At 31.9% G+C, this 26163-nt stretch overlaps 1 protein-coding gene across 13 annotated transcripts in view; it reads right to left on the bottom strand.

The window, feature by feature from the left end:
• The window catches only part of KMT2C (lysine methyltransferase 2C), a 243898-nt gene that overhangs the window by 42484 nt on the left and 175251 nt on the right, over positions 1-26163 (bottom strand). For 10 of the 13 annotated variants that reach the window (XM_074267425.1, XM_074267415.1, XM_074267418.1 and 7 more), the window contains 16 exons: positions 24850-24954; positions 24409-24456; positions 23036-23215; positions 22861-22893; positions 22647-22769; positions 18348-18483; positions 17890-18104; positions 15182-15255; positions 13680-13862; positions 11162-13048; positions 10227-10501; positions 7305-9112; positions 5537-5648; positions 3558-3624; positions 2215-2278; positions 163-395 (listed from right to left, as the gene is read on the bottom strand). In XM_074267425.1, coding sequence (XP_074123526.1) covers positions 163-395; positions 2215-2278; positions 3558-3624; positions 5537-5648; positions 7305-9112; positions 10227-10501; positions 11162-13048; positions 13680-13862; positions 15182-15255; positions 17890-18104; positions 18348-18483; positions 22647-22769; positions 22861-22893; positions 23036-23215; positions 24409-24456; positions 24850-24954 — 5543 coding nt within the window. The remainder of the gene's footprint in view (positions 1-162; positions 396-2214; positions 2279-3557; positions 3625-5536; positions 5649-7304; positions 9113-10226; positions 10502-11161; positions 13049-13679; positions 13863-15181; positions 15256-17889; positions 18105-18347; positions 18484-22646; positions 22770-22860; positions 22894-23035; positions 23216-24408; positions 24457-24849; positions 24955-26163) is intronic. The other 3 variants (XM_074267428.1, XM_074267422.1, XM_074267423.1) reach the window with 2 other exon arrangements.

Here is a 26163-nt window from a genome sequence, read left to right as displayed (position 1 = left end):
CCATAAATCAACAAGTCTCTCAGGAGCTGGTTATTCCCACTTTTCTGGTATAAAACACTGCTGATAATGAATCTTTTTAATCATCAAAATCAGTAGGAAATTTTAAAATAGACTATTAAAAATGGTTGACGGATAACTATTTCCTTTGTCCAAGTCTGTTACCTGTTCTAGCCTCTTTTGAACCATACTCTGCTGCTCTGTAACATGCTTTAGCTGTTCTGCATCTTCTTCTGGGAATTCTCGCCCAGCTTTTTTAGCAGTTCGTTGCTTAGCAGAAAGAGCCTTCTTTGATTTTCTGTGCAGTCCAATTTGTTCTTCAAGATATTTTTGCTGCATCTGGAGAAGCTGTTGGGTCTCTTGCAGCCATTCTTCATACTGCTTTCTTTGAGAATCATCTGGGGAAAATATCAAAATTGCAGATTTACTAATATTAGTGTATGATTGATTAAAAAGTCCATGAATCAATTTTTTTTTCAAATGCTGGTACATCGAAAAAAAAAAAAAGCTTAACTGAAGAATTTTCAATGTGTATAATGTGAAAAATTTAAAATACAATGAAGAAATTACCAATTTTTAGGACAATATTTTGTTTTAAATGGCAAAGCATGTATGCCTGGAAACATGATCTATTATCACATATCAAAAAATATATAGAAATACATGTATTTTATATTCATGAAATGGATAATATGTTTTAAAAATGAATATAATGTAAGAGTAACGATATCATGCTATTTAGATTACTTTTCATAGACCTTCAAAGACTTTCTAAACCAAGTTATACAAGATTCTACCAAGGTCCAGTGAATGAATAATTCTTTTCATTTTTGCTTCAGTTTACACAGTTGCTCTACTTTTAAATGTAAAGACACATTTGTTCTAAAGCTGTAATAAAGCTAGGTGGTCTTAGAAAAGCCTATTTTAATTTAGAATTAGATATTCTATGCAGATGTATTGATGGTAAATATAAAGTAAATTCAACAAAACTATCTGTGAATTTCATATAATAAAATCTATAAACAATCAAACAGTGAAACACTAAACTCTCAAATATGTTAACAATAAATGACATTCTTTCTGTTCCTTCCTACCCCTTTCCCCATACAAATATAGCTTTTCTTCATCTTGTAATGTCTTTATTCTAAAAGGGCATTTCAATTCTTTACACTATAACAAATATACAACAATAATTTTATCACAGTATAAGTTTTGTACATGCCACCTTTTTAATCTTATGATAATAAAGGAAAAAAAAAAGAATGTAACTTTAGAAGGATCCAAGCTAAAAATATAAAATAAAATAATAATAATAATAATAATCAACGTTATAGAATATCATTATACATTAAGAATTCAACTAAAGTAAATGGGCACAGTAAATTCAGAAAAAGCCAGTTAGAGAAGTTTGGTATGTTTTTAAAAAATATAAAAAGATATTCAAATTTTAATTATGGCATACCAGAATTCAAAATGTCATATTTTGGGGTTGATTAGTAAATGCAAAGAAATCTAGTGCATGTGACTGTCGTGTCCAGTCAACCAAATTTGGAAGGGATTTTCAAGAACAGGCTTTTTCACAAGGTTTCAGAAGTTCTCCTTCTGGTGGAATAAGACCTACCGCAAGGAAAGCCTTTCTGGTTTCAGGAACCAGGAGAGCAGAGGTGCGCAAAATGAAAAATAATGGTGAAAAAAAGTTAGCTAAACAATCTGGAAATTTCAGAAAAGTTCAATTGAGATTGAACTTTAAAAACCTATTCTGAGTCTCTACTGAGTTCCCTGAAGGTATTCTGTAAAACACAAGAAGGTATGCTGCATTTCTGAACTGTATAACAACTTGTAACCCAGTTTATTTTCTAGGTATATTCCCATTATCTTTCCCATGGCATATCTTTTTTTGAATGTGTGCATTTTAGATAGAAAGTCTTCAGAAAAAAATAGGCATGACTCAATATGATAATGTATAAATTCTCAAGCCATAAACTGAGTTCAATATAGAGAAGAAAATGGGAAAGATGATTTTTCTAATGCAAATGATCAAACCTAGCCAAATCCTCACGCAAATTTATGCATCAGAAGTAACCACAAAACCAAGCTTAGTTGTATGGTGATAACTGAGAAAGACCAGGGGAGAATACATATATTGTAAAAACAAAACAACAACAACAAAAAAAAATCCCCAGAATACATGTAATTTATTAAAAGACTTATACTTACTAACAAATCCTGGACCAAAATTTGGAGGATTAGGCCTAGAAATCTGAGGTGTTAAACTGCCATCCTAAAATAAGTAAAATATATAAGAATTTTTTAAAAATAATCAAACATTAGACAAAAAGAATACTAAATAGAATTGGTAAGATATTTATAAAAACAAAATATAGGAGTTAAAATCTTTTACTTTTATAAGGTAGAATGAATTTGGTAGTCTTATTTGAGATCAGGACAAAATTACTCTTTTTAATATTAGGTAATGTAGACTTATGCAGAACATTGAAGCATTCTTGTGTACTCTTGAGTACTTGAGCAACGACTGGCAAACTTGCATTTTTCACTTGAAGAGTAAGTACCACTGGGTAAAAGATGATCATGATGAGATTACCTCTAATGCTCACTACATTACTATAATCCAAATCAATTTTATCTTGAAGTTCCAATACCCAGATTGGATGCAAGTTGCACAAGACTACATTGAATTCTACTCTATAAAGAATTATTTTGAGATATTATAATGTATTCCTTTTCCACAAATTAAAAAAAAAAAAATCACAACAATATAAAATTGACTGGAGTTTAATATTAGTTCCTATTGATTTATTTTTCTTATAAAAAAAAGTTATAAACAAAGAAGCAAGTAAACTTTACAATGGAAGTAATTTACGACAAGTAGGCAACAGAGAAAACTGACATTTTTTATTATGTATGCAAATTATATCATGTGTTTGAGGCTTTATTTCATGTCAAAGCCAATATAAATACTTGTAATACTATTATTGAAAAGCTACTCAAGCTAATGAAATCTCTGTGGATATAGCAAATATACAAGTAAAAGCAAATTTATAATATATTGATTAGAAAAAAATACTTTTAAAAAAAGGGAAAAATAGATATTGTTACTTTTCTTAAATGGCTTGATTTTTTCTAAAAACACAGCACATATAGAAAAATTAATTGTAGAAACAGGTGTTTTTGAAAAAAGTAGTACTTTAGGCATATATCATAAATGCATAAATGGGAATAGTTTAATGCTATGTCAAATTAACAAAATCACTGTACATCAGAGTAACAAAATAAAAATATAAAATCACTTTAAAAACTTGTGTTATGATTGTAAATATATGTATGATAACAGCTTATATGAATTATTCAGAATAAAGTGTCATGGATAAGTAGTTCCAATGACCTATGTTATATCGCCCACCCAGTACAAACAATACATAATCAAATATGTTTTCCCTGATTATATCAATGGTTTTATTTTAAAACCAGAACAAAACAAACAAGGAATTCAATAGGAAAATCAGATGACAAAACAGAATAACAATTACAATTGGCATTACCTGAGCAATTGACTGCTGAGGAAGATTCTGGCTTTCACCACTCTGTGTTCCAGACATAAAGGGGAACCTGTAGAGAAAATGCATTTTTCTAAACAAGTGAGCATTTAGTAGCAGGAATTTATGGAATGATCAAAAGTAGGATAAAAACTTTTAAATGTTTAGTCACTTCTAGCCATGAGGTAAAATTGCCAACACAACCTGAAATCAAATTAAAGCCTATAAAGCATAAAATAATAAATATTATTAATAATTAGTCTTAAGAAGGTTCTACAACACTATTCACAGCTATGTACTTGATTAAGATGTATTTTTTGTTATATTTTTTTAAATCATGTCTATATTTGTAGTATTTTAATTTCTAATAAAATTTCTAAGTGAAACAGTTCATAAGATGAACTAATTCAAATTAAATGTTATGATAAACTAAAATCTTCACAATTTCCTGGTACATAACTCATGAACTTGACATTTCTGAAAGATATTTCAAATATCAGAAATACATTTTTATCATACTGTATAATATGCTAGGATATGTTAAGTTTGCATTAACTATGACTGCTTGAATAAAGGCAGAGTGCTAAGACACAAATGAGCACAATCAATGTATGTTCAGTTGAATACAACCAAAGAAGTTTGTGGACACAGCACTAAACTTGGAGTCTCTTTCTGACACAGTCTCCTCTATTAAAAAAAGGAATGATGCCTTAATAAATGCTTGTTTGTCTTCTGTCTCAGGTATTTTATAAGCTGTGAGAATTTGGGCAAGTCATACAACTCCCTGGGTTTCCTATGTATAAGAAAAAGGTGATAAAAGCAACAATCTACAAGTGTTTGTGAGTAGCTATTTACATAATATTTTTATAATATTTTGCAACCATTACAGCACAATATCATTATAATTATTATTTTTAATTGGGAGATTCATCTTGTACAATTCTTCCATTAAGCAATCAAGAGTGTGTGGTGTTATCTCCTATAACATTATCACTTTTCTGGATTACTTATTGAAGTACCTAATATTATAGCAAGCACAAGTATACATCTTTCTTCCCCAGTTCCCTATGTCATGTATATAATACCCAAAGCAGTACCCTGAAAATAATCAGTATATCAGTTTGGTCAAAAAATATTTATTAAAATGAAATAACTGCTTTAGATAAGCTGTTGAGGGCTTAAAACAGTAGCTGGCACATACCAGGCATTTAATGACTGTCAGTTGACTTATACTGTTGATACAAGAATTGATGTTAGCAAAAATGAAAGGGGACTGTTACGTAATGCCTTATAAACCCTCAACATTGAGATAATTGTTTCATTTCTATTTCTGAGCTAACACTAATAAGGTTCCCAAATAAAATCACATCTGTTTCTATATTTTAACTTTTCCATCCAAATTGCTATCTGGTTTTCTACACCCTTTAAAATTAGTAATCTAATTTCCAAGATCAAGAAAAGTTTATTTTGAATTTATTATTTACAACTTACTTTTCTTCCTTTCTAATTTTTTATTTCAATAAAGAAAAATCTTTCAATTTGCTCTAATGACCAATGAAAAACTTTTTATCCTTCAGCTCTTGACTTTCTCTCAGTGTCCTTTTAATTCAATGAAACAAATGAGAATTTTTTGTTTCAGTTCAAATATATTTTGACTACTGCCTTTTACAATTAAAAAAGGCTACACATTTATGACTTCTAATAATTCAGGGCAAAGGAGCATTAAAAGTATTATTTATTAAAGGCTAAAACTTCTCTAACTTTGATATCTACCACATCAGTCAAATCAATATTTTTGAAACCTTTCCCTCAATTATGAAAAGAAATTTGCTCTCAATTCAGATATTGCTTGATTTAAACTTGGCATTTGTTCTTTCCTAAAATGTAAATTCCTAAATTTCTTGTTGTTTTCTTCAAATACTAGGAACACGCAAGTTAAACAATGACTGCTAGTCTCAAAAGATTAGAAGCCATATTTACCTTACCTGTTCATAACCATTGGTGGCATCCCCATATTGTTTTGAGCCATTACTTTATTAATCCCTTTAAGAGCTACCATTTTTGCTTTCATTATAGGATCTGTGATTGCATCAAAATCTAAACAAAGAAATCATCAGTTATTGTATAGTTTCATAGCATAAAACACAGGATAATTTCCCATATCATTAAGTATAACTTTATTAATTATATTTGCATAAGATATTCTTATAATCTATATTTTTAAAAGTATTTTTATATCACAGACTAGAAAAATTAAGGCAAGATATTAAGACAAATTTTCACTTCAAATTTAACAATTTATCAAAAATTTCAACTTATTCAACTTATCCCTTCTCTTTGTGATTTCTAGGATAGTTGTCAAGGAAATAAAATATAACATGAATTAAAAGGTATTATACCATTAATAAAATAGACAGGAGTCAGGAATCACTCAAAAGAAATCTTATACATATATATAATTTTTTTTCTGTATAAGGAACTATTGGGTAATCAAACTCCCTCATTCAATGCAGGATGGCACCTTCTAGCAATTTGTGACCTTAGAAAGTTGCCCCCAGTGCACTGAGAGGTTAAATTACTTCTTTCTCCATTGTCACACAATCTGAATATGTCAAAAGTAGGACCTGAATTTATGTCTTCCTATTTTTAGGAAGGGCACTCTATACTCCATGTTGCTTCACTAAAAGCAAGATATGGAGCTATCCTGAAAAAAAAAAAAAATTATGCCTCAATGAGAAAGCTCTGGTTTCTAACTCCAAATGTCCCCTATGAATTGAGTACGTTAAGAAATTTCTTTGGAATATTATATTTCCATCTATCTATGTGACCACACATGCGTGTGCTTGAAGCTTGTCCTTTCATCAAGTAAACCACTGAAGAAAGTTAAAATATTTTATTATTTACTTGAGATAGGGAGTCCTTATATTTTCATATTGATCATTTAGTTAATTATATAATTATATAATATATATAATTAATAGTTAAAAAATTTTTTTAATTGTAACAAATTTAAATCCAGCAATCATACACAGGGGGGGGAGGGGAAACCTCTTTAAGGAAACAACAGGCAAAGGAACACTACTCGATTTTGATTATTCTTGTTTCAACGTTATAACTATAAGATCAATTAAAGTTTATATAGGGATAATGTCCAAGAAACTCAAAGCTCTGATCTTCATGACATCTGAGTAAACATCATAAGGATACAATAGAGTTCCTTTTTTATACTGCATATGAATATATACTGCTATACTATGAAATAAGATATGAAAAATGCAGAGAAGTATATAACCTAATAAACCAAATGACTATATGTATGTATGTATATATGCACATAATTTAAAGTTTTAGGGATTTCTTTGTTTTTCCTTCTAAGTCCTATGTAATTATGACCCTAAGAAAGAACTGAAAAAAAGCAGTGTTTTTTTCTTTACATATGTAAGAGACTATGAGTAGGAACCGCTGTATATTGCCAGACTCAGTGACATCTAGGAAAGGTTTGGGTTTTTTCCATTCTTTTTTCTGATTGATGATTTTCTAGATAGAGAAAGAGATAAGGCTATCTATCAATAAAGGAGAGAGAAAAACAAATGATATCAATATTATAAAGAATGAAATATACAATACCAACAGTAGGTCTTGAATTGACTCAAACTTCTCATTCTTAATGGCTACTCCTTTGAATCAAATATTTTATTTAAAAAGAAAAAAAAAAAAAAAAAAAAAAAAAAAAAGATCCTATGGAATTCATACCAATATTGGGGAAGAATGGTTCAGATCGTTGGCGAATCATGGCTTGCATTTGTCTCTGCTGTTGCTGTTCCTGTCTTTCTTGATCCAAAAGGTCCTGGAGAAGAAGTGGTTGTTCCTCTAGTAGAAGAGGTCTTTCTCTATTCTGCTGAGCCACTGACTGAGGAAGGAGTAACTGCTGGGAACCAGACATGCTACTTGGACCAGATGGATTTGCTACAGGGACAGCCTGATTATTAGGTTGTCCTGTCCCAAAACTGTGATTTGCTGATTGATTGTGGACAAATCCTGGATTTATAGTCATACCTTGAGAAAAGGTATGGTTCATTCTGGAGACTACAGTCATATTGGAATTCATTGTGTGGTCTAAAACTGGTCCAGAAGATGGTATTAAAGTTGCAGGCAAACTTGACACATGGTTAGACTGAGTAGCTGGCAAAGAAGGTGGAGGAGATGCCAATGGCTGTATATCAGAATTATCAGATTTCTCATTAGCAAGTAAACTTGAGAGAACTGGAGTAGATTCAGTTATGCTACAGGCACTTATTAGATCTTCTGTAGGCATCTTAGTAGATCCTTGTACATTTGTATTTGACCCAACATTTTCTTGATTAGTCCTATTATCAATTAGATCTTGATTGCAAGTTACTGCACAAGTCTTTTCTCCTTTGTTTAACTCAGTTTCTGTAGAAAGCTGAGTGCAGGCAATGTTTGCACTGTTCTCACTTTTATCTTTTTCAGATTTTGCTTCCTGTTGTGAATTTGGAGAGAGTACTTCTGTTTTTATCTCACTGATAATGGATTTTTTCTTTGGAGAGTGTTTGTCAGAAGAGACTAGAATCTTGCCAATTTTTTCATTCTTTTTTGGTTCATCAGTTTTGCACTGCACATCCAATTTGTCATCAATTGGGACATTTAAATCCAATTCCTCATTAAACATACTTTTCTTATCACCTAAGTCAAGTTCAGGATCAGTATATGCAATAATATCGAATTCTCCTGATCTCAAGAGATCATCAAGATTGGGATCATTTGTTTCCAGATTACCTAAGGTATCTAATTCATCACCTTTGCCATCCTCTGAATCCAAATTTAAATTTTCAAGATCTTCATCATCCAAATCTTTGACTTCAACCCCTTCAAGATCTTTGACATCTATATCTTTTACAGAAGGATCATCAGGATCGAGTTTTTCTTCCAGGCTATCAGGTGGCTGGCTGGATATCTGTAAATTACTAGATTCATCAGATGATACTGGAGTTGGCAGAGAATTCCCTACAAAATCGTTTCCAGAGGGATGACTCAAAGAACGTAAGGCCAGAGGAGATGGGTGGAGAGTTTGGCCTGACTCTTGTTGAGATGGCTGTATATGGTCCAAGTTTGTAGGTATTGCTAACTGATTAGTTACACATTGAGGTGTCCGTCTGACTGGATCTGTGTGTCTTGGACCTTGAAAGTCTGGCCGTTGCATAATGTTCCCATGCCTGAGGTGTTGGGAACTTGGCTCCATGACATTACTAGCAGAAATATTGAAGGGAAGCCGTGGTCTTCCATCAGGGACTCGGTGCCTCAATTCAATAAATGCTTGACCCAGTATATTATGCTGTTGAACTTGCATACCCTGGGGTGGAAAATGCTGAGCAAGTCCAACTGGATTATTCATCTGTGAGCTGTTCAAGGGTCTGGGTATATCTACAGACAATGATCTTCGAAGCTGTGGAGGAACTCCAGGACCTTGCATTTGCTGAGACGGCACAAGGAAACGTTCCTGGCTTGATGGTGGACCATGGCCCCCACCAGGGAATCCAAATCTAAAGAGACATATAATTCAGAAAATTAACATATATGACTTAAGGAATATGGCTAAAACTTGTAGTTAGAAGGAAAATAATTAAACAAATTTTAAATACAAAATTAATAGCCCCATTAGGCCCTACAACAACAACAACAACAAAAATTAGGAATGATTATATACCTGTATGAATGCAGTTTGTCAGATATGACATAAAAGAATTAGTATTTGTAACTGAAATCTAGGAGAATTGTACATATTTAATGTATATTGCTTTGTTTGAGAAGGGAGATGTAAGGAGGGAGAAAAATTTGGAACACAAGGTTTTATATGGGTGAATGTTGAAAACTATCTTTTCATGCATTTTGAAAAATAAAAAGCAACTATTAAATACAAAGACAATACAAATGCAGAGTTAGGACAAAGAAAAGTAAATAAAACAAATGACTAAAAACCTACAGCAAAAATTTATCATGGGGTGATAGGTTAAAACAATTTCAAGGGATAAATATGTTTAGATTTAAAAGATTTACTGTCTTTACAGAAGGGGTGGATTTGTGATTTGTTTGAACATAGACATGAAGTTGAAGCAAGTGACGGCATGGAAATATTGCCAAGAAGACGTCATTTAAATAACTGAATAAGACACAGGATCAGAGAGAAGAGACAAGATAATGTTTAGAAGCTAAGAAGTAAAACACAATGTATTTACCTTTATAGTCCACTTTTTTTTTTTAATGAAAATTGCCTTAAAACATTTATTCAGCCTCAAATTCATTTATTTAGAAACTCCTTTTAAAATATAAAACCAGACAACTGCTACCACATTATAGGTGAATGTCATAGATTGCATTAACTGACTTTTTTGTTTGACTTTAGTCATTATGAGACTGATTTGACAAATTAAAATGGGGTACTATAAAATTTCAATTAAGAAAGCCATATATCCATTTTTTGGGGGAAAAAAAATCTTGTTTTCTTGCAAATTTCTGCACAGTAACAGCAAAAAGAAAAAAGTTATTTTTGGCATTTTCATTAAAAAGGAGATGGTGAAGCAGGTAGAAGCCACAGTAACTAAAATTTCTGCATTAGTTGTTTAAAAACCTGGAGCTGGCTACAAAATAAAGCGTTACCTTAGTCCATGATGCCTCATTCCCATGCCAGTAACATCAGAAGGAAACGGTCCTCGCTGCTCTTTTGGGAAAAGAGGAAATCGAGGTCCGCTGGGTGGGGCAACAGGAGCTCGGATGTTCCCAGGATAAGGAGGTGGCGGCCTATTAAAAAGTGGATTGAGATTTTCTGGTTGCCAATGTGGCAGAGACCCAGGGTCTTGTAATCCTTTCTCTTGCCGGAGAGCATTTTTTTTCTGTTGTTGCTGCTGAAGAATGATTTCCCGCAACTTCTGCCTCTGGTTAGGGAAAAAAGGGCCAGGTTGATGGATTCACAACGAGAAACAAGTTTGCTAAAGAGACATTTCCTGCATAAGCCTAACAATAGACAGCTTCCAAATATCCAGAGTTTTCAAAAAGAAGCAACACCATCAAGGAACGGGGCCTCAGGTTTGCCGTGGCTTACAAGAAGTGACAGCCAGGCCTTATTCTTAGCCAGGAAGTGCCTTTGCCATTCAAAAACCATTTTCACCTAAAGATTTACAAATCAGAAAACTGACCATAAGGAATGTTACTACAAATAAAGAGAGACTTAGCATTTAATCATATTTCCTGTTCTCCAATGAACTTGGTATAATTCATGTGACAAACATTTGAATACTATTTCAAAAGTCATCTAACTCTCTTGTTTTACAGATAAAGCCATTTGAAGTTTAATCTGGTAAAATGATTTGCCAAAGTCACACTCAATAACTGAAAACAGATTTTAACAGTCATCTTTAGACTCAAAATTTCATTCTTTCCATCTTCAAAGGTGGAAAGGCTATTGCAACTTCAAAGACTTGAAATGCTTTTACATCATAATTAAATTTAGGTTAAAAAAAAAGAAAAAGAATCATACATTTTGTTCCAAGTAACATTAACATACTTTAAGCACTGTGACTGTAAAAATAGCTTACCTGTCTGAGCTTTTCTGTATCTGCTGGAGACATATTTGTGGTATTCTGCGAATCTGTTCCCGCTAAAGCTGGTGCAGGACCAGGAATTTGAGGGATAGCAGAAAATTGCTGTCCTTGAGAATTCATTGGAGAATTTGAAGATGCAGTAAAATTTCCTTCTGATCCTGGTCTTGGCTGATCAACATCATGACTAATTTGACTACTTCCAAAAGAATCAGACTGTGGTCTTGGAGTCATTGGAGGCTGATCATAAGGGTCATGAGCCGGGGATGGTGGAACATGGCTAAATGTTTCTGGCAAAGCAGGACCTGGTGGCCTTGGTGTCTGAGAACATGTATCTGATGGCCTTACAAAAGTTCCTGGTAAAGTTGGTCCTCTGTTTTGTGATGCCTGTAGGAAAGTATCTTGATTTGGCACAGGCCCTGGTCTTGTCAAGGGAGATCTATTAAAACTTTCTGGAATGCCTGGTCTTGGAGGTGCTGATACCTGTGAATAAGGACCAGTCACGGTAGGTCTTGGTGTTCCAGGAGGGTGAGCATAAGGATCAGAATGTCTTTGATTACTGGATGAGGGAACAAACAAATCTGTCTGTGCAGAAGGTATAGGTGTAGAAGACTGCTGAATATATGTATCAATAGTGGTGGGCCGTCCAGTTGCAGGAGGCTGGGAATAGGGGTCCTTAATGGGCCGAGGTGTTCCTGAGGATTGGGGAAAAGCATCTGCAAGAGGGTGAGGAGTTCCTGGAGGCTGGGAATAAGGGTCCTGAGAAGTTTGCCTGGACATAGTCCCAGATTGAGAAAAAGACCTTGAAGGATGGGCAAAAGAGTCATTCATTGCAGCATGTGGAGTATGGGGAGGCTGACCATATGGATCACTAGACGGATTATGGGGAAAATTGTCTACTGGCCTTGGTGTCAGAACAGGCCTTTCATAAGGGTCAACAGACATTCGTCTTGGTGTTTGTGGCACTGAACCAAAAGGATCTTGTGGGGACTGAGGTGGGTGTATTGGAGGCTTAAAAGGGACAGTACTGCTATCAACAGGGGCAGGTGTCAGGGCAGGTCGCGGATATGGATCAGGTATCCGTTGTCTTTGAAACCTGTCAGTCCTAGGAGATGGTTTAGTGAAAGGATCATTAGTTCCAGCTGTTAAAGAATTTTTTCCAGTTTGTTCCATGCCAATGGGGGGCCTCAGTATACCCAGAGGTTTAGAAAACTGATCAGTCACTACAGGCCTGGGTGTGTCTGGGGGTTTTGCATAGGGATCACTACTAGCTGATGAGGAAGAACATACATCCCTGACAGAAGAAAGCCTACTTGCTGTTGTCTCAGTAACTTGAATAGATCGAGATAAAGAAGTGGGGCAAGTTTCCACTGGTATACCAGAATTCCTTCTAGGAAAGTTCTGAGCCCCCGTAAGTGGTCTAGGGGTTCCCACCATTTTAGCATAAGGATCTACTGGAGACAGGGGACGTGTGCCTGAAGAACCTGATGAAAATATGTGTGATGACGATGACTGAGGAGTCTGAGATTGAGGAAGGGTGTCCTGAACTGGGATGCGAACAGGGGCTGGTGGAGGAGGTGGTACTTGGGGTTTTAGAAATACATCATCTGAAGCTACTGTAGTTGGAGTTCCTGGGAGTTGTGGTTTTGTAAACAGGTCTTTGTGGAATGTCTGCGCAGGAGACATACTTCCGTTACCAGGCTGAGGTGTTAAAGGGCTTTGTATTCCACTGCTGGGTGTATCTGACCCAGACTGGTTTACAAGTGATTGGGAACCAAATTGCTGTTGCTGCTGCTGCTGCTGTTGCTGCTGTTCATTTTTCACTTGTTCAAGTTTCTGGGTGGCTTCAATTTTTGCTTGCTGTTTGCTTTTTTGACGCATTTGCTGTTAAAGGAGGAGAAAGAAATGAAAAATTTAATAATCAACATCACTAAAGAAAAAATTGGTCTTTCTGGCTGCTGTTTATAAATAACTATTAGATAAAAACTCTCTTTACTGCATTTTAAAAACTGTGAGGGCAGGGATTATATGTTACTTATCCCCAATAGCACTTAGGAAACAAAATTTACAGAGTAGGTCTTGTGGCAAACAACTTTTGAATGAAGAATAATTTTAATATATATTAAGATCCAAATGGAAGAAAAATAGTTTTGTGAATACCAAATTTCTTGGCTATTCTCGACTACTCAGAACTATAATTCTACACATCACTTGGTTATATATGGTCAAAACTCAATTTAGAATAAGAAACTACTTATATTTATACAGAGAACTACAATTTATGAGTACTTTGTAGTATTTCTGTTAACTGGATATTCCAGGAATTATTATTGCTATATAATAACCTGGAAATTTCATTTTTCCAATGTCACAAAATGAACAAGTATATGATCCAGGCTTCCTAATTCAAACTCCAGGCCACTTCCTTCTATACTAACATGTTAGTAAAATAAAAATAACTTTATTTAGTAAAGCAAAACTGCCTCTACCTGAAACGAATGAAAAAAATACATACCTGTCTGAATTTCCATTCTTGTTCATGTTCAGATTCTCTTTGCTTTAACGGATCTTTAAAAAGATCTGAGTCAATACGAGAGCTAGGATCAATATTGTCTTGCTGTTGCTGCCTCTTCAAGGAATCATTTGACATCTGTACTTTATTAATCCGTTGAGCAGCTCTATTATCTCTAGCTTTTTGCTTTGTGAAAAAAGGACACAAAAAAAATGACAAGATATTAAGCTGTAAGTATTGTCATTTATTTTTCAACATGTGAAAAGAAAATGTAATTTAAGGTAAATTAAAATAAACACACAGAAAAAATTATGATTAAAACCTTGAAATTAAAAAAAATCTTAGGATTTATAGTCTTTTCTATGAAAAATACTATACTCTAAACTGCTGACACCATATTTCATTTTCTAAATCATTTGAAGATGAAGTTTTGAAAAGGGTTTTACTATAATTCACTAGTGAGCATGGATGCAAAGTCCCAAGGAAAAAAAGAAAGTAATACTGAACATATATGTCATTTCTTTTAAAAGACAAAAGATTTATATAATGTAATGGAGAAAAATTTTAGTTTAGACAGAAGGAAAGGAGACAAAATAAAGATTTAAACACTAATCCCTTAATACACTCAATTTGAAGATATGGAATCAACAGCAAAATGACTAACAAAAATTAATTAAATTGGCCTGTTACTCTAATATGGTGAAGTTCAGGTATTGCAGAGAATATAAAGATATCTTATACCTTTATTAAAAGAGGTTGATAGCTCTGTTTAAACATGTTATATTATTTTTAGAGTAGACAAATGCATAACAAAAACAAGAACACAATTAACTAAGCTATAATTTAGTTTGTACTATATACAACAATTGAGTTAGAAAGACTTCATAAATTCATATGAACATTAATATGAATCCAAAATAGATACTTCTTAGAAAAGAAAATATTTTAATAACTTTTTAAATTTTAATAACAATAAGAAGAAATCAAAATTAATATAGGCAAACTATTTACAAGGAAATCTCAAAATCCTTGTCCCCAATAATGACCAAACAAAACATGGCTGTTCTCTTAGTTGTGAAATAGGAAAGAGAAGTGAGAAGAGAGTAAGAGAAGGCACTTTTCCTCAAAAACAGAAAGGGCTTTCTATAATATTTTTAAAAGCCAATTAAAAGGAAAAAAACCAGAAATAAAATTAAGTTCATATTAAATATCAGAAAAACCGACATTTATACTCCATGCATGCTGTCCTTTAGAAAAAGGAGTAGTTAATTTTTAAAATTAATGTGTAAAAAGTAGCTGATTTTCAAGCTTCAACAGCTTTTTAAAAACTAGCTTATCAAAACATGTCTACATTAAAACCTAATGATGTAAAAAAATAACTTTTAAAGCAAAACCACATTTAACAATAGGAATATTAAAACAATATATTTTTGTATTCCTAAGACTTCAAAATGACATAAATGACATTATACATCATAGAAATAAGACAATCATTTTTAAAGTACCACATATGGAGCTCTTTCCTGTGAACTTGCTTTTCTCCACAATTTAGCAATCTGCTTCACTCTTGTGGCCCAATCTAAAACAAAAAAGAACAGGTTCAAAGAGGGGAGGAACCTTTTGCATTGGCAACCACGTGTAACCTTGAATCGTTAAGAGCAATCAAGGTTGGACAGACAGGATTTTGAGTTCTGGATAACATATTCAAAATTATGATTTGGAATTATGGAGGATACAAAACACATTTAGTAATGTCTGCATAGAAGTTGGAATATATCTTCATACATAGAAAATGTTCTCAAAAAATAAAAGGTTAAATATTTTGGATACTTATAATTGGAGCCACATAAGTTCAATCCACATCAAACAATAATGCTTGTCTAAACAAGTATCACAATGAGAATTCACCATAATGGAAATCATACTGGAAGCAAATGAATTTTAAACATTAAAAAAAAAAAAATGCATTTAAATCCTCATAATTCCATTGGTTTGGTGGGGAGGAAAGGGGAGAAGATCATTCTAGTAATTTCATCAATTAATTGATAATTATAAAATCAAATTTGATGAAGAAAATATAAGTATATACTGGAAAGAAGTATATTTGATATTAAAGGCGTTCCAAAAATTAAAGATTATGGAAACAATAATGACAAAAAAGTGGGTGTATAAATACTAATTAGAGCATTTTTTCTGAACTTTATTTTTTTTGTATGTTGTTTTTTTTTTTTTTTTTGAGGGCGCTCCCTATGTTTTCTTTCACAACCTGATTATTATGCAAATACTTTACAGGACTCACACTGAATTATTTTCCTTTTCAATGGGAGGAGAAAGGGGAGAGGGTTAAAAGGAGAGAATCTGGAATCCAAAACTTGAAAAACGACTTAATAAAATTCTAAATAAATGGTGGGGAGAGAGGGGGAAAGCCAGTTAGAAAAGTTTATAGCATGATGCTGAACCGCACAATACATTTAAAAAAATAATCCATTGAGCCAAATAAAAATGGGGGGCACAAACAAGAGAAGATTTATGACTTGTCTTTCACAGTGACTACACTGGTGGAATAAGTTTGATTTTAATTCAAATAGCTATATCCATTCATCTATCTTTCCATTCATATGACAAGTGATAGGTTATAATTATCTTACAAAATGGTTATAATTATTCTTTATTATGAATAACATATATAGGAAGTGGTTTTAGTTTAAACATTAGAAAAAGAGAGCAAAATTGGAATTCAGATTGATTCCTTAATTTGTAACGAGAAAAAAAATTATTATAATAATACAAATAAAATTATTAAGTCCTACTTTATGTTTCAACATCAAAATGAACTGTGCTGTTGAGGTATTGAGTAAGCCATCATGAAAAGTAAAGTGCTGTGTAGTGTCTAGTGATCCACCTGGACTCATAAGATAATACTGCTCCTATCCCATAGTTTGCACCAATAAGCTATATAGTTGTAGACAAATCATTTAATCTTAGTTCCTTTCGCTATGACTGAAATGATAATTCTAGCAATGCTGTCTGGATAGGCAGACACATACATATAAAAATACTTTGCTTTCTTCACAAAGACTAGCAGCTCAAACCTTTTCAGGTCTTGAAAATGTCAAGTCTTTCATGTCAAGGTCTTCATGTCTTTCATGTCAAGCTGCCATGCCTACTGATCTAAGGCTCCTATTTTTCAACAACACTCTACACCTGTCCTATATGGGTTTGCTGCTGTTCACTGTCATCTAGAATTAAACTGTCATCTAGAAATACTATTATAAGCCCTTTGTTGCAGTCTAATACATCAACATATTCAGTCCAATTTCACTCCTCAACTTTAATCCTGGATCATGAATTGTCTATTGAACATATTGAACCAGATATCTTGTAGAGCTTTCAAAATGAACAGGCAAAGAGAAGCTGGGGGGAAAAAAAAGGACAAAGGAAAAAACCCATAAAACCAAACCTAATTTTTTTCTACTAGACCCTCAAATCTTTCCATAAGGAGTACCATGATCTTCACAAGGAAGCAGGGATTAAACTTCAGTATCATTCTTAACTACTCACTACACATCTTCAGTCAGTTCCTAGTTTTCTGTTCAAATTTCACAACATGTCTCACAACAAATTCCCTTATTTTCATTGATAAGGTCAGCCAACTTCCAGTATTCAGGATCATAATAGTTCTTACCTAAATTAGTATTAGAAATTCTCAATTGATCTTCTAGCCTGAAGTTTATGGCCATTCCAATACATTTCCAAAAAGCTAACAAAGTGTTTTTCCCAAAGTGAATTAATGATAGTAATTAAAAACAAAATTAATTATTAATATTATTAAAAATTGATAGTAATGACAAGTCTTCTTAGTATAAAATGTAACTTCATGAAACAGTTGTCTCAGGAAAAAAAAAAAAAAAAAAAAGAATGCAGTTAAGAAATATGGAGCTAATGGGGCAAAAAATGTCAAGAAATCTATGACTTCACAATTACAGAAGGGGAAGGCTTAAAGAAATTTTATCCATCCCCTAGTCTTTCTTCACCAAATAGAGATAAAGAAATTGAAAGCTAGACTCGGAGGGACAGAAGGAGATCTCTGATAGAGGTTTAGATGGCAAAACCAAAGGCCTTAATACTTGTATAAAATGCATGAACCTGACCTAATAAGCTCGATAGGGAACAGAAATATAAACTAATTTAATTAATTAATATGCCAACTGACCTGGAAATTCTTCCTTGAGGTTGGGAAAGTTGATATTGGTATAGAGAACAGGTGCCACCGTTGCTATTTCACCTAATGCCTCTTCTTTCTCCCATTTGAGAGTGCTTCTCTGGGTGTTAGACAAAGTGTCACCTTCTCCTTCCATAGTTGGAGCTGATGATGGCCAAGAAATATGAGGATCATTCCCCATTGGATTCAAGGGAGGATTTTTATCCCTGTAAAAATGCACATCTCAGTTTCATGGCATAAATTATTCCTACATGGTCTAATGAGATATGTTTAGACTACCAGGACAAAACCGTAAGATTTTGTTTTGTTCTCTTTAGCAAGAAATAAAAATTTCTTACCACCATATGAATTAGCTACATCTATATACCAATTCACAGACACAATCTATAATCTATAGTCTATAAATCTTTAATCACCAAGATTCTACAGAAAGTTGTGAAATTATTTACCTGGTATCAGTATATGGGGACTGTGTTATAGAGGAGAAAGTTCCTATTCCATTTCCAGGAGTCAAAGAATTAGGCGGGAGAAGAGGATTAGGTCCAATAAGACCATTCATAAGAGGCATACGAGAAAAAACTCCATCTAATTGGGATGAGAAAAAAATATTTTTGAGAAAAAATTAATTTAAGTGCTTACATTTGTATTATAACAATTCTTTTGTACAAGGTTTATTTATTCTTTCAATTAACAGGATTTTCTATAAAATTCACACTCAAGAGTCTACAAATGTGGCTTCTTATTTAAAAAATGATAAACATTATTTTCCAAGAAATGTTTCTATGGATGAATGAATAAATGAAAATTTATTTTCCTCTCTCTGAGAGGTGCAAAACCAGCTAAACATCATTTACTTTTTGAAATGATTATTTGTAAAAGGCAACTATACAAATGAATTAATCTACCAGCCTTCTTTTCTTATATGTCATCCCTATGATGTCACAAATGATGATATGATGTTTCGTAACAAATCACAAGCAAGAAACAAAACATCTTCAGTGAGAATGGGGTCTGGTAACAGTCTAAAAGAATTATGAACTAAAGGTTACAAAAATTCTACTTAAAAAACAAACAAAAATAATCAGTATTACACTACTCCAAACTTCTCACTCAAGCATCAAGAGTCTTGAGAACTCTGAGGACTGGTGCAGAGCATAAGAACGTTTTTCAAATGTGTAAGAGGTAACCTCAAATTACATGCCATTCAAAATCACATTCATCAAATCTGTATATGGTACTTTGTATAAATATGACTCTTAACAAATGTCAGATATTCTCATGATAAATATATGGATATATAATAGATTTAAATAAGGCCATTGGGGAAGAAGCACAAAATGTCACATATAATGTGAGTGTATACATCCTGACTAGAGAATTTAGTGACATCTGAACCATAGAACAAACATGAAATAAGAGTTCAAATTAGAGTTGAAAATTGGATAAACCTGGATGATGATGAATATCTGCATCAAACACTAATATTTCTTTGGTTTCACTTTTTTTTTTTTTTTTTAAGCACAATTCAATAGGAAAACTACACAGTTACATCTCCAATTCTAATGCAGAGATATATTCTTTATAAAGGAGAGAAAAATCAAGAGCAATTTGGTTGAAATGATCTATGACCATATTCACATATTCATGTCCTCTCAATATTAGGGAGTAAAAAGTTGTGTTTTAGAAAAGGTTTTATATCAACTGGATTTCTTAAGTTTAATAAAGATGTTTAGGATCCTCAAGCTTTCCCAATAGTTTTTCTCAAATAACTGAGCTCTTATCCTAAAAGTTGTGGTCTTTGGATTTGTAGAATTCTATTGTGTTATTGTGCACATTTGTTTCTATATACAATTAATCTATTCTATTGATCAACCACTTATTTCTAATATAAAGCATAATATAAACACCAAATTGTATTGATGAGTGTATGTATATATATGATTAAAATGGTACTGGGAGGACCCTTTCTTTAACATGTCCTCAACCCCAACCATTTCAATTATATTTAATTTTTAACTTTTCCTTTAAAGGAATAATAATATTGTTATTATGGCTATACAGAATTATTTGGTATTTTGATTAGCCTGACGCAGAAAAAGGCAATTGTTTAAGATAATACTGGTATTTTTATTTGATTATCTAGACCTACTCATAAGTCATTAACCTTTCAGAGATGTTTTTATTTCTGTGTAGAATGCTGTGTAATTATGTTCATGTAATTCCCATGTATGTCTCGGCAGGTAGATTCATGTGTTTCATACTGTGCCAGTAAGTACTTTTGAATAGTTTCCCTTCTTCCTTTCTCTGATTATTTATTGGTAATATACAGAAATGGTAATTTATATGGAGCTACTTTAAAACCTGCAACTTTGTGGAAGTTGATAGTTGCTGCCATTATTGTTCAGTTGATTCAAAGTAAACCATCAAACAATCAACCTTGTATTGATTGTTTTTTGTATCTTCATTATTTATAATTCTTCCTCCAATTACTTTTTTTTTCAATATCATCATAGTAAAATTTCTAATACAATACGGAATAACAGTGGATATTTCACAACTGATTTTACTGGAAAGGTTTCCAATAAATACTCATTACAGAAAATGCTTGTTCTTGGTCATAGAAAGATACTAAAAAAAAACCCTCTACTCTTATTTTCTACTGAAATTACTTTTGGCACTAATATTAATTAGGGAAATTGGAGTACAATTTTGTCACGAGACTCTTTGATTTAGGTTACCAATCAATAATATATTTGGAACACAGAAAAGAATTTGGGAGCATTCCTTTCTTAACTATTTTTTAAAATACAGTTTATATAGTTTTAGAATAAATTGTTCTTAAAATGTTTGACTGGAAACCATCTAGTCTGGGTTTTTATTCCCCTGTTTTGAGTTCATTTATAAGTTAATCAATTTCTCTATTTAAGGAAGTCTTAAACATACATTTTTTACAACTGAGCAAACTCCTCTATACATAATTGCTTTAATTACATGTTCATTGACTGTGCATGCATCTTTTTCAATTTTGATATTAGTAATTAGGATTTCTTCTTTTTTCTTTTTAACCATAAAACTGGCTGCTACTTTTCTTCAATGGTTTTCTAAATTTTCTTTTCATTAGTGTGTTCTTTGATGAGTTTTCCTTTGCCATTAAATTGAAAGGAGTAGTTTTCCTTTTTTTCTTCTTCTTTTTCATTTACATGCTGCAGCATTTACTCTCTCTCTTTTTAGATTTAAGGATTAAGTTATAAAATTTCCTCTAATATAAATTGTGGCAGCTTGTCTACTTCTCATTTTTTATTAGGTAATGGTTTCTAAAAGTTATTTGACTCATTCCTCTTTTATAATTTGGTTACTCAATGAGATGATTCAAGCCAGATCCAAAGATTTTGTGACAATGAGAGCCATTTACACAGAGAGAGAGAGCTTTGGGAACTCAGTGTGGCTTACAACATAGCATTTTCACTTCTTTTGTGGTTATTTGCTTGAATTTTATTTTCTCATTTTCCTTCCTTTTTGATCAGATTTTTCTTGTGCTGCAAAATAATTGTATAAATATGCTTGCCTAATTCAATATATATATATATATATATATATATATATATATATATATATATATATATATATATATATATATATATATATATATAATTACACACCATATTTAACATATAATGGATTACTTGACACCTAAGGGAGGGAGATTGAGAGAAGGGGGGAAATTAAAATACAAAGTTTTGCAAAGGTCAATGTTGAAAAATTATCCTTGCATATGTTTTGAAAATAAAAAACTTCAAATAAAAGAATGAATAAATAAGTGAATGAATGATTAAATAAATAGAAAGGAACAACAACAACAACAACAACCCAAATTATTTATTTATTTACTTATTTAGGGGAGTATGGGAACTGAGTTAAAGTTAAGTGAGGTTATTTGTATAACATAAAATAATTAGTATGCAAAGAGAGGTAAAGAATACAATTTTAGAAATCAGGTTTTCTTTTAACTTAATTGCACTATTAAAAGAATAAATTTAAGAAAATTACTAATTAGTGAACACTCAAGTGTATTTTTTATTATGTTGTTTTCTGCTTATAAATGTATAGATAACAGAAAATAGGGAGGCTACTAACTCTCCCCCTCCACTTATCCTTAAGAAAATAAAAATAATCAGTAAGGGAATCACCAAAGACCCTAGATAAATAGAATCTCATATCATCCCACAAAGGAAAGCTCAATGAATTTTCAACTATAAATACTAAAAACTAGAAAATGAAAAAATACATCTGACAAAAGATTCAGAGTAGATTCATCAAAAGTACAGGAGCTAATATCTAATTAGACCGAGAACTGAAGGATCAGCAGTCTAACCTGGCTATAAGACAGGACTGAGTATCAAATAAAATGCAACACAAATTACATGTATGCCTGCAAAGAGTTTTCAAAAATGGCAATACATTATTATAATACCATCCTATAATAAATAAATAAAATTATCTTGGGCAAAATGATAATCAGGTTATCCAACATTTGTTGAGCATAGATGGACTGAATTCTAGAAAGAGTAAGCCCCAGAAATAAGTTCAAACAGACTTACAGAACATAAATCTTCTCTAGACATTAATATTCAACATTCTTTCAATAATATCCCAGTGGGTATAGTTCAGTCAGTAACAATATTCTCTTGTCATTAAATTATAAAACATACAAAGACTGGTGGAAAAAAATGTAGCAAATCAGAACATACCCTGATTGTGTAATGGAATTAATTGTGGTGGTGGTGGTGGAGGTTGTGGCAATGGGGTTGGCTGAGTGGTAGCAGGACTCAGTACAGCCGTGAACAAGTCTTCAACATCTTTTCCTCCAAGCTCTGAAAAAGAAATAGCAATTGAAGTATGAATTGTTGGAAGTATTATTAGGAGGATAAAGACTCTACAAACAAAAAGTATAGGAATACATACCTGGGATCTTATATAATTTTCCAAGAATTGCTCCTAAAATGAAGTTTTACAAAAAGAAATTAGTTATCATATTTAGACATTTATGTGAAAAATAGTATTAAATTTAATTCATGTGAAGGAATGCATGTTAAATGAAGAATTAAAGCATGCAGAAATCTTTGAAAATTGTATTTACTCATGTCTTTTAGAAAGCCTAGATGTAGGGCAAATATTTTACCATCTGTGACCATTTTGTCTAGTTCAGGACTGAGGATGCCATCTAGTTGCTCTTCACTCAATGGCCGTGAACTTTGATTAACGTTAGGCTGAGGCAAAGAGGAAGGATCATCAGAGATGGAACCAATATCTAGGCCAGCTAAAGAAATGAAACATTAAATCAGACAATGAATTTAATGGATATGTGACTTATATTAAAAAATGTGATATTAATATATAGCAATTTAACTAAAATAAAATCACATTATCTGACTTTACATTATCAGAAGATTCCTGATTTTAAAGTTTACAAACAAAAACTTGCAATTACTTTGAAGTTTTGTTTAGAAAGCAACAAATTAGTTTTATAAGAACATTATGCATATTGTTTGCATGTTATATTTGCAGCAGTTTTAAACAATTCTTCATTAAAAATGAATTTCATGAACAGAAAAAACAAAAACATTGCAAATAAAAAATGATCAACTCAGACTAATCTTGAGGAAAAAACATCTTACATTACCAGATGGAATATATCCACAAGAAAACTAACAATGTAATTGATACTAAAATTCAGAACCTTAACCTGAAAAAAATAATACTGCTTTTGCTGTTGAAATCCTACTATGCCTACTTTGCAGAAAGGGAGATAAATTTCATATTCACTAGCAAACTCAAATACCTATTGATATACAAAAAAAAAAAAAAAAAAAAAAAAAAAAAAAAAAAAAAAAAGTGAATCTACTGCATATAATCAGTTTTAGAGACACTATCATCTTCATAAAATTATACTATTAAATTTTAAGGAAGCAAGAAGAGGATAAAGGGAGACTGGATGAATTTTGGGCATAAAAACAATGTAAATTGAAAATTTTTCCTTTTCTTTTCCTTTTATGCAATTGTCAATTTTAATTGGTTACCTTCTAATTTGAGATTAATTAATGTCTACTGAGGAAAGTCTCTGGAGAGGATTTTTACTATACTGCTATTGTTTAAACGGCAACAAAAAAATTTCAAACCAAAAATTAACAAAATATTGTACTATAGCTTTATGAATCAAGTATTTAATGTTAAGACAAACAACAAACAGGCAAGAGAATATATTAAGGAAACACAGTCAGGCAAAAAAATAGTTTTTCACTTTTTAAACTATTTTTAGTATTCAATCCAGGTCACAGAAAATTACAAATTAAATTGTTTTAACTATGGAAAACAGTGGAAAATGGAAGCATGAATTAGTAATAAGAAAGCACTACTAATATTTGTGCATGCATATATAGGTTGTTTTGCTGAAGTCACTAGGAAAAAAAAAACTACTTCTAGTCATGGTTCATCCATTATGTGGATTCTTACCAAATGGGGAAGGTGAGTTCTCAACCTGGAAAGTGCATAAATCAAGACCTACAAGACCCAAACCAAATAAAATGGATGATTATCATAAGAGAGAAAAAAGAAAAGTGATCCCAAACATAGAGACTGAAAAATCTAAGGAGAGATTCTGTGAGATATTAAGTGCAGACAAGGAAGAGCAAGAGAAATAAAGCAGGAGAGTGAGGGAGAGAAACAGAACAAAATCAAGAGAATGGGAGAAATTCAGTGTATGTACACATCCAAAAAGATTCCTAGTGTAAGACACAAGAACAAATACTTTACCCATATAAGTAGGAAAACAGAACCAACTCAAAGGAAATAGCATGAAATTTCTCCCAAAAAATTCAGAAAACTTCAATTAATGATTAAGGTTTAAAACACGATAATGGGATAAAACAGAAGTAATGACAGAGTTTCACATACCTGAATGATCTGTAGATTTTACTAAATCATCAGAAAGTATTCCTAGAATATCATCTTCTGTATTTAATACTTCTGAGAGGTCAGCTAATGGGTCATCGGCATTACCTACAGGAAATTATTAAAAAAAAAAAAAAAAATGTGGAATAAGCCAAACACATTACTTAAAATACAGAAAGCTTTAGGATTTATTAATGACGGAGTACCTTCAAGATCATCAACATCTCCAAAATTAGGAGATCTTTTTTTCAGCTTCTGCAGCTTATAAAAATTAAGTCATTATCTGGTAGTCAACTTTTACATTTTAAAACAACCCAATATTAATTTGTATTATTAAAAAATAGTATAAATACCTACAGATGCTATATAAAAAAATCTTAAAAGTGCTATAAAACAATTGATTTCTTGAACTTATTTAGAATTTTTTCAAAATGTTAAAAATCATATTGATGCCAATAAGAACCTAACACCTGGTAAGAGAAATACAAAAACATGTAAAGAAAAATTAAATGATGTATATATCTTATTTAGAAAAAATTTGATAAACACACAAAAACACAAAAAAAGAGGCCTGTAAGAGTATAACAGGTGGAAAAAAGGCAGGAGAAATGAGCTAATAAGAATGCCAATGAGAATGTAGTTTATTAAATATAAAGGGATAGGTCATACAAGAAACATAAAAGATTAGAGAAATCTGTAAGATTCTCCTAATACATCAAATTAGTTTTCTGTTAAATGAGGTGTTGTGAACAGGCATTTGATTGAGATTTTTAAAACAACAATGTAGAAAGCCCATAAGCAATTACATAATGAAATCAACATCCTCTCCCGAGTCAAGCCTCACATCATTGCATTTAAGTTTCTGAATATTTAGGATTATTAGGATTTACATCAATATATTAATAAATATTATAAATTCAATTTTTTGAAGTGCTTCTTTGGCACTGTTGACAGTTTTGCAAATACAAATATAGACTGTCGTCTTACATTAGCACTAGAATTCAAAGTAATTGCTGCATTTATAATCAAGATCAGCATATATATTTCATCCTCAAGAAGAATCTGTAGGATTCCCATGACTAGCCCTATACCACATAAATTTAGACTTAAGATATGCCAGCTCACTCAGAATAGAATAAAATAAAATTAATACTGATCCTTATTACTTCTTTTTGAATGGGGAAAAATAATAAAATTATTTCCAAAGAACACTTCTAAAAGTAGCTGATTATAAAAGATCATATAGTACCAAATTATGTTTTCATGTCTGAAATTCTTTGTCCATCAAATGACATTTAAAGTATGTTGTTGAACAAC

Source organism: Sminthopsis crassicaudata, chromosome 5, assembly GCF_048593235.1.
Source record: "Sminthopsis crassicaudata isolate SCR6 chromosome 5, ASM4859323v1, whole genome shotgun sequence".
In the NCBI taxonomy this organism is placed as follows: Eukaryota; Metazoa; Chordata; class Mammalia; order Dasyuromorphia; family Dasyuridae; genus Sminthopsis; species Sminthopsis crassicaudata.
This window is presented reverse-complemented; position numbering and strand designations above follow the sequence as displayed.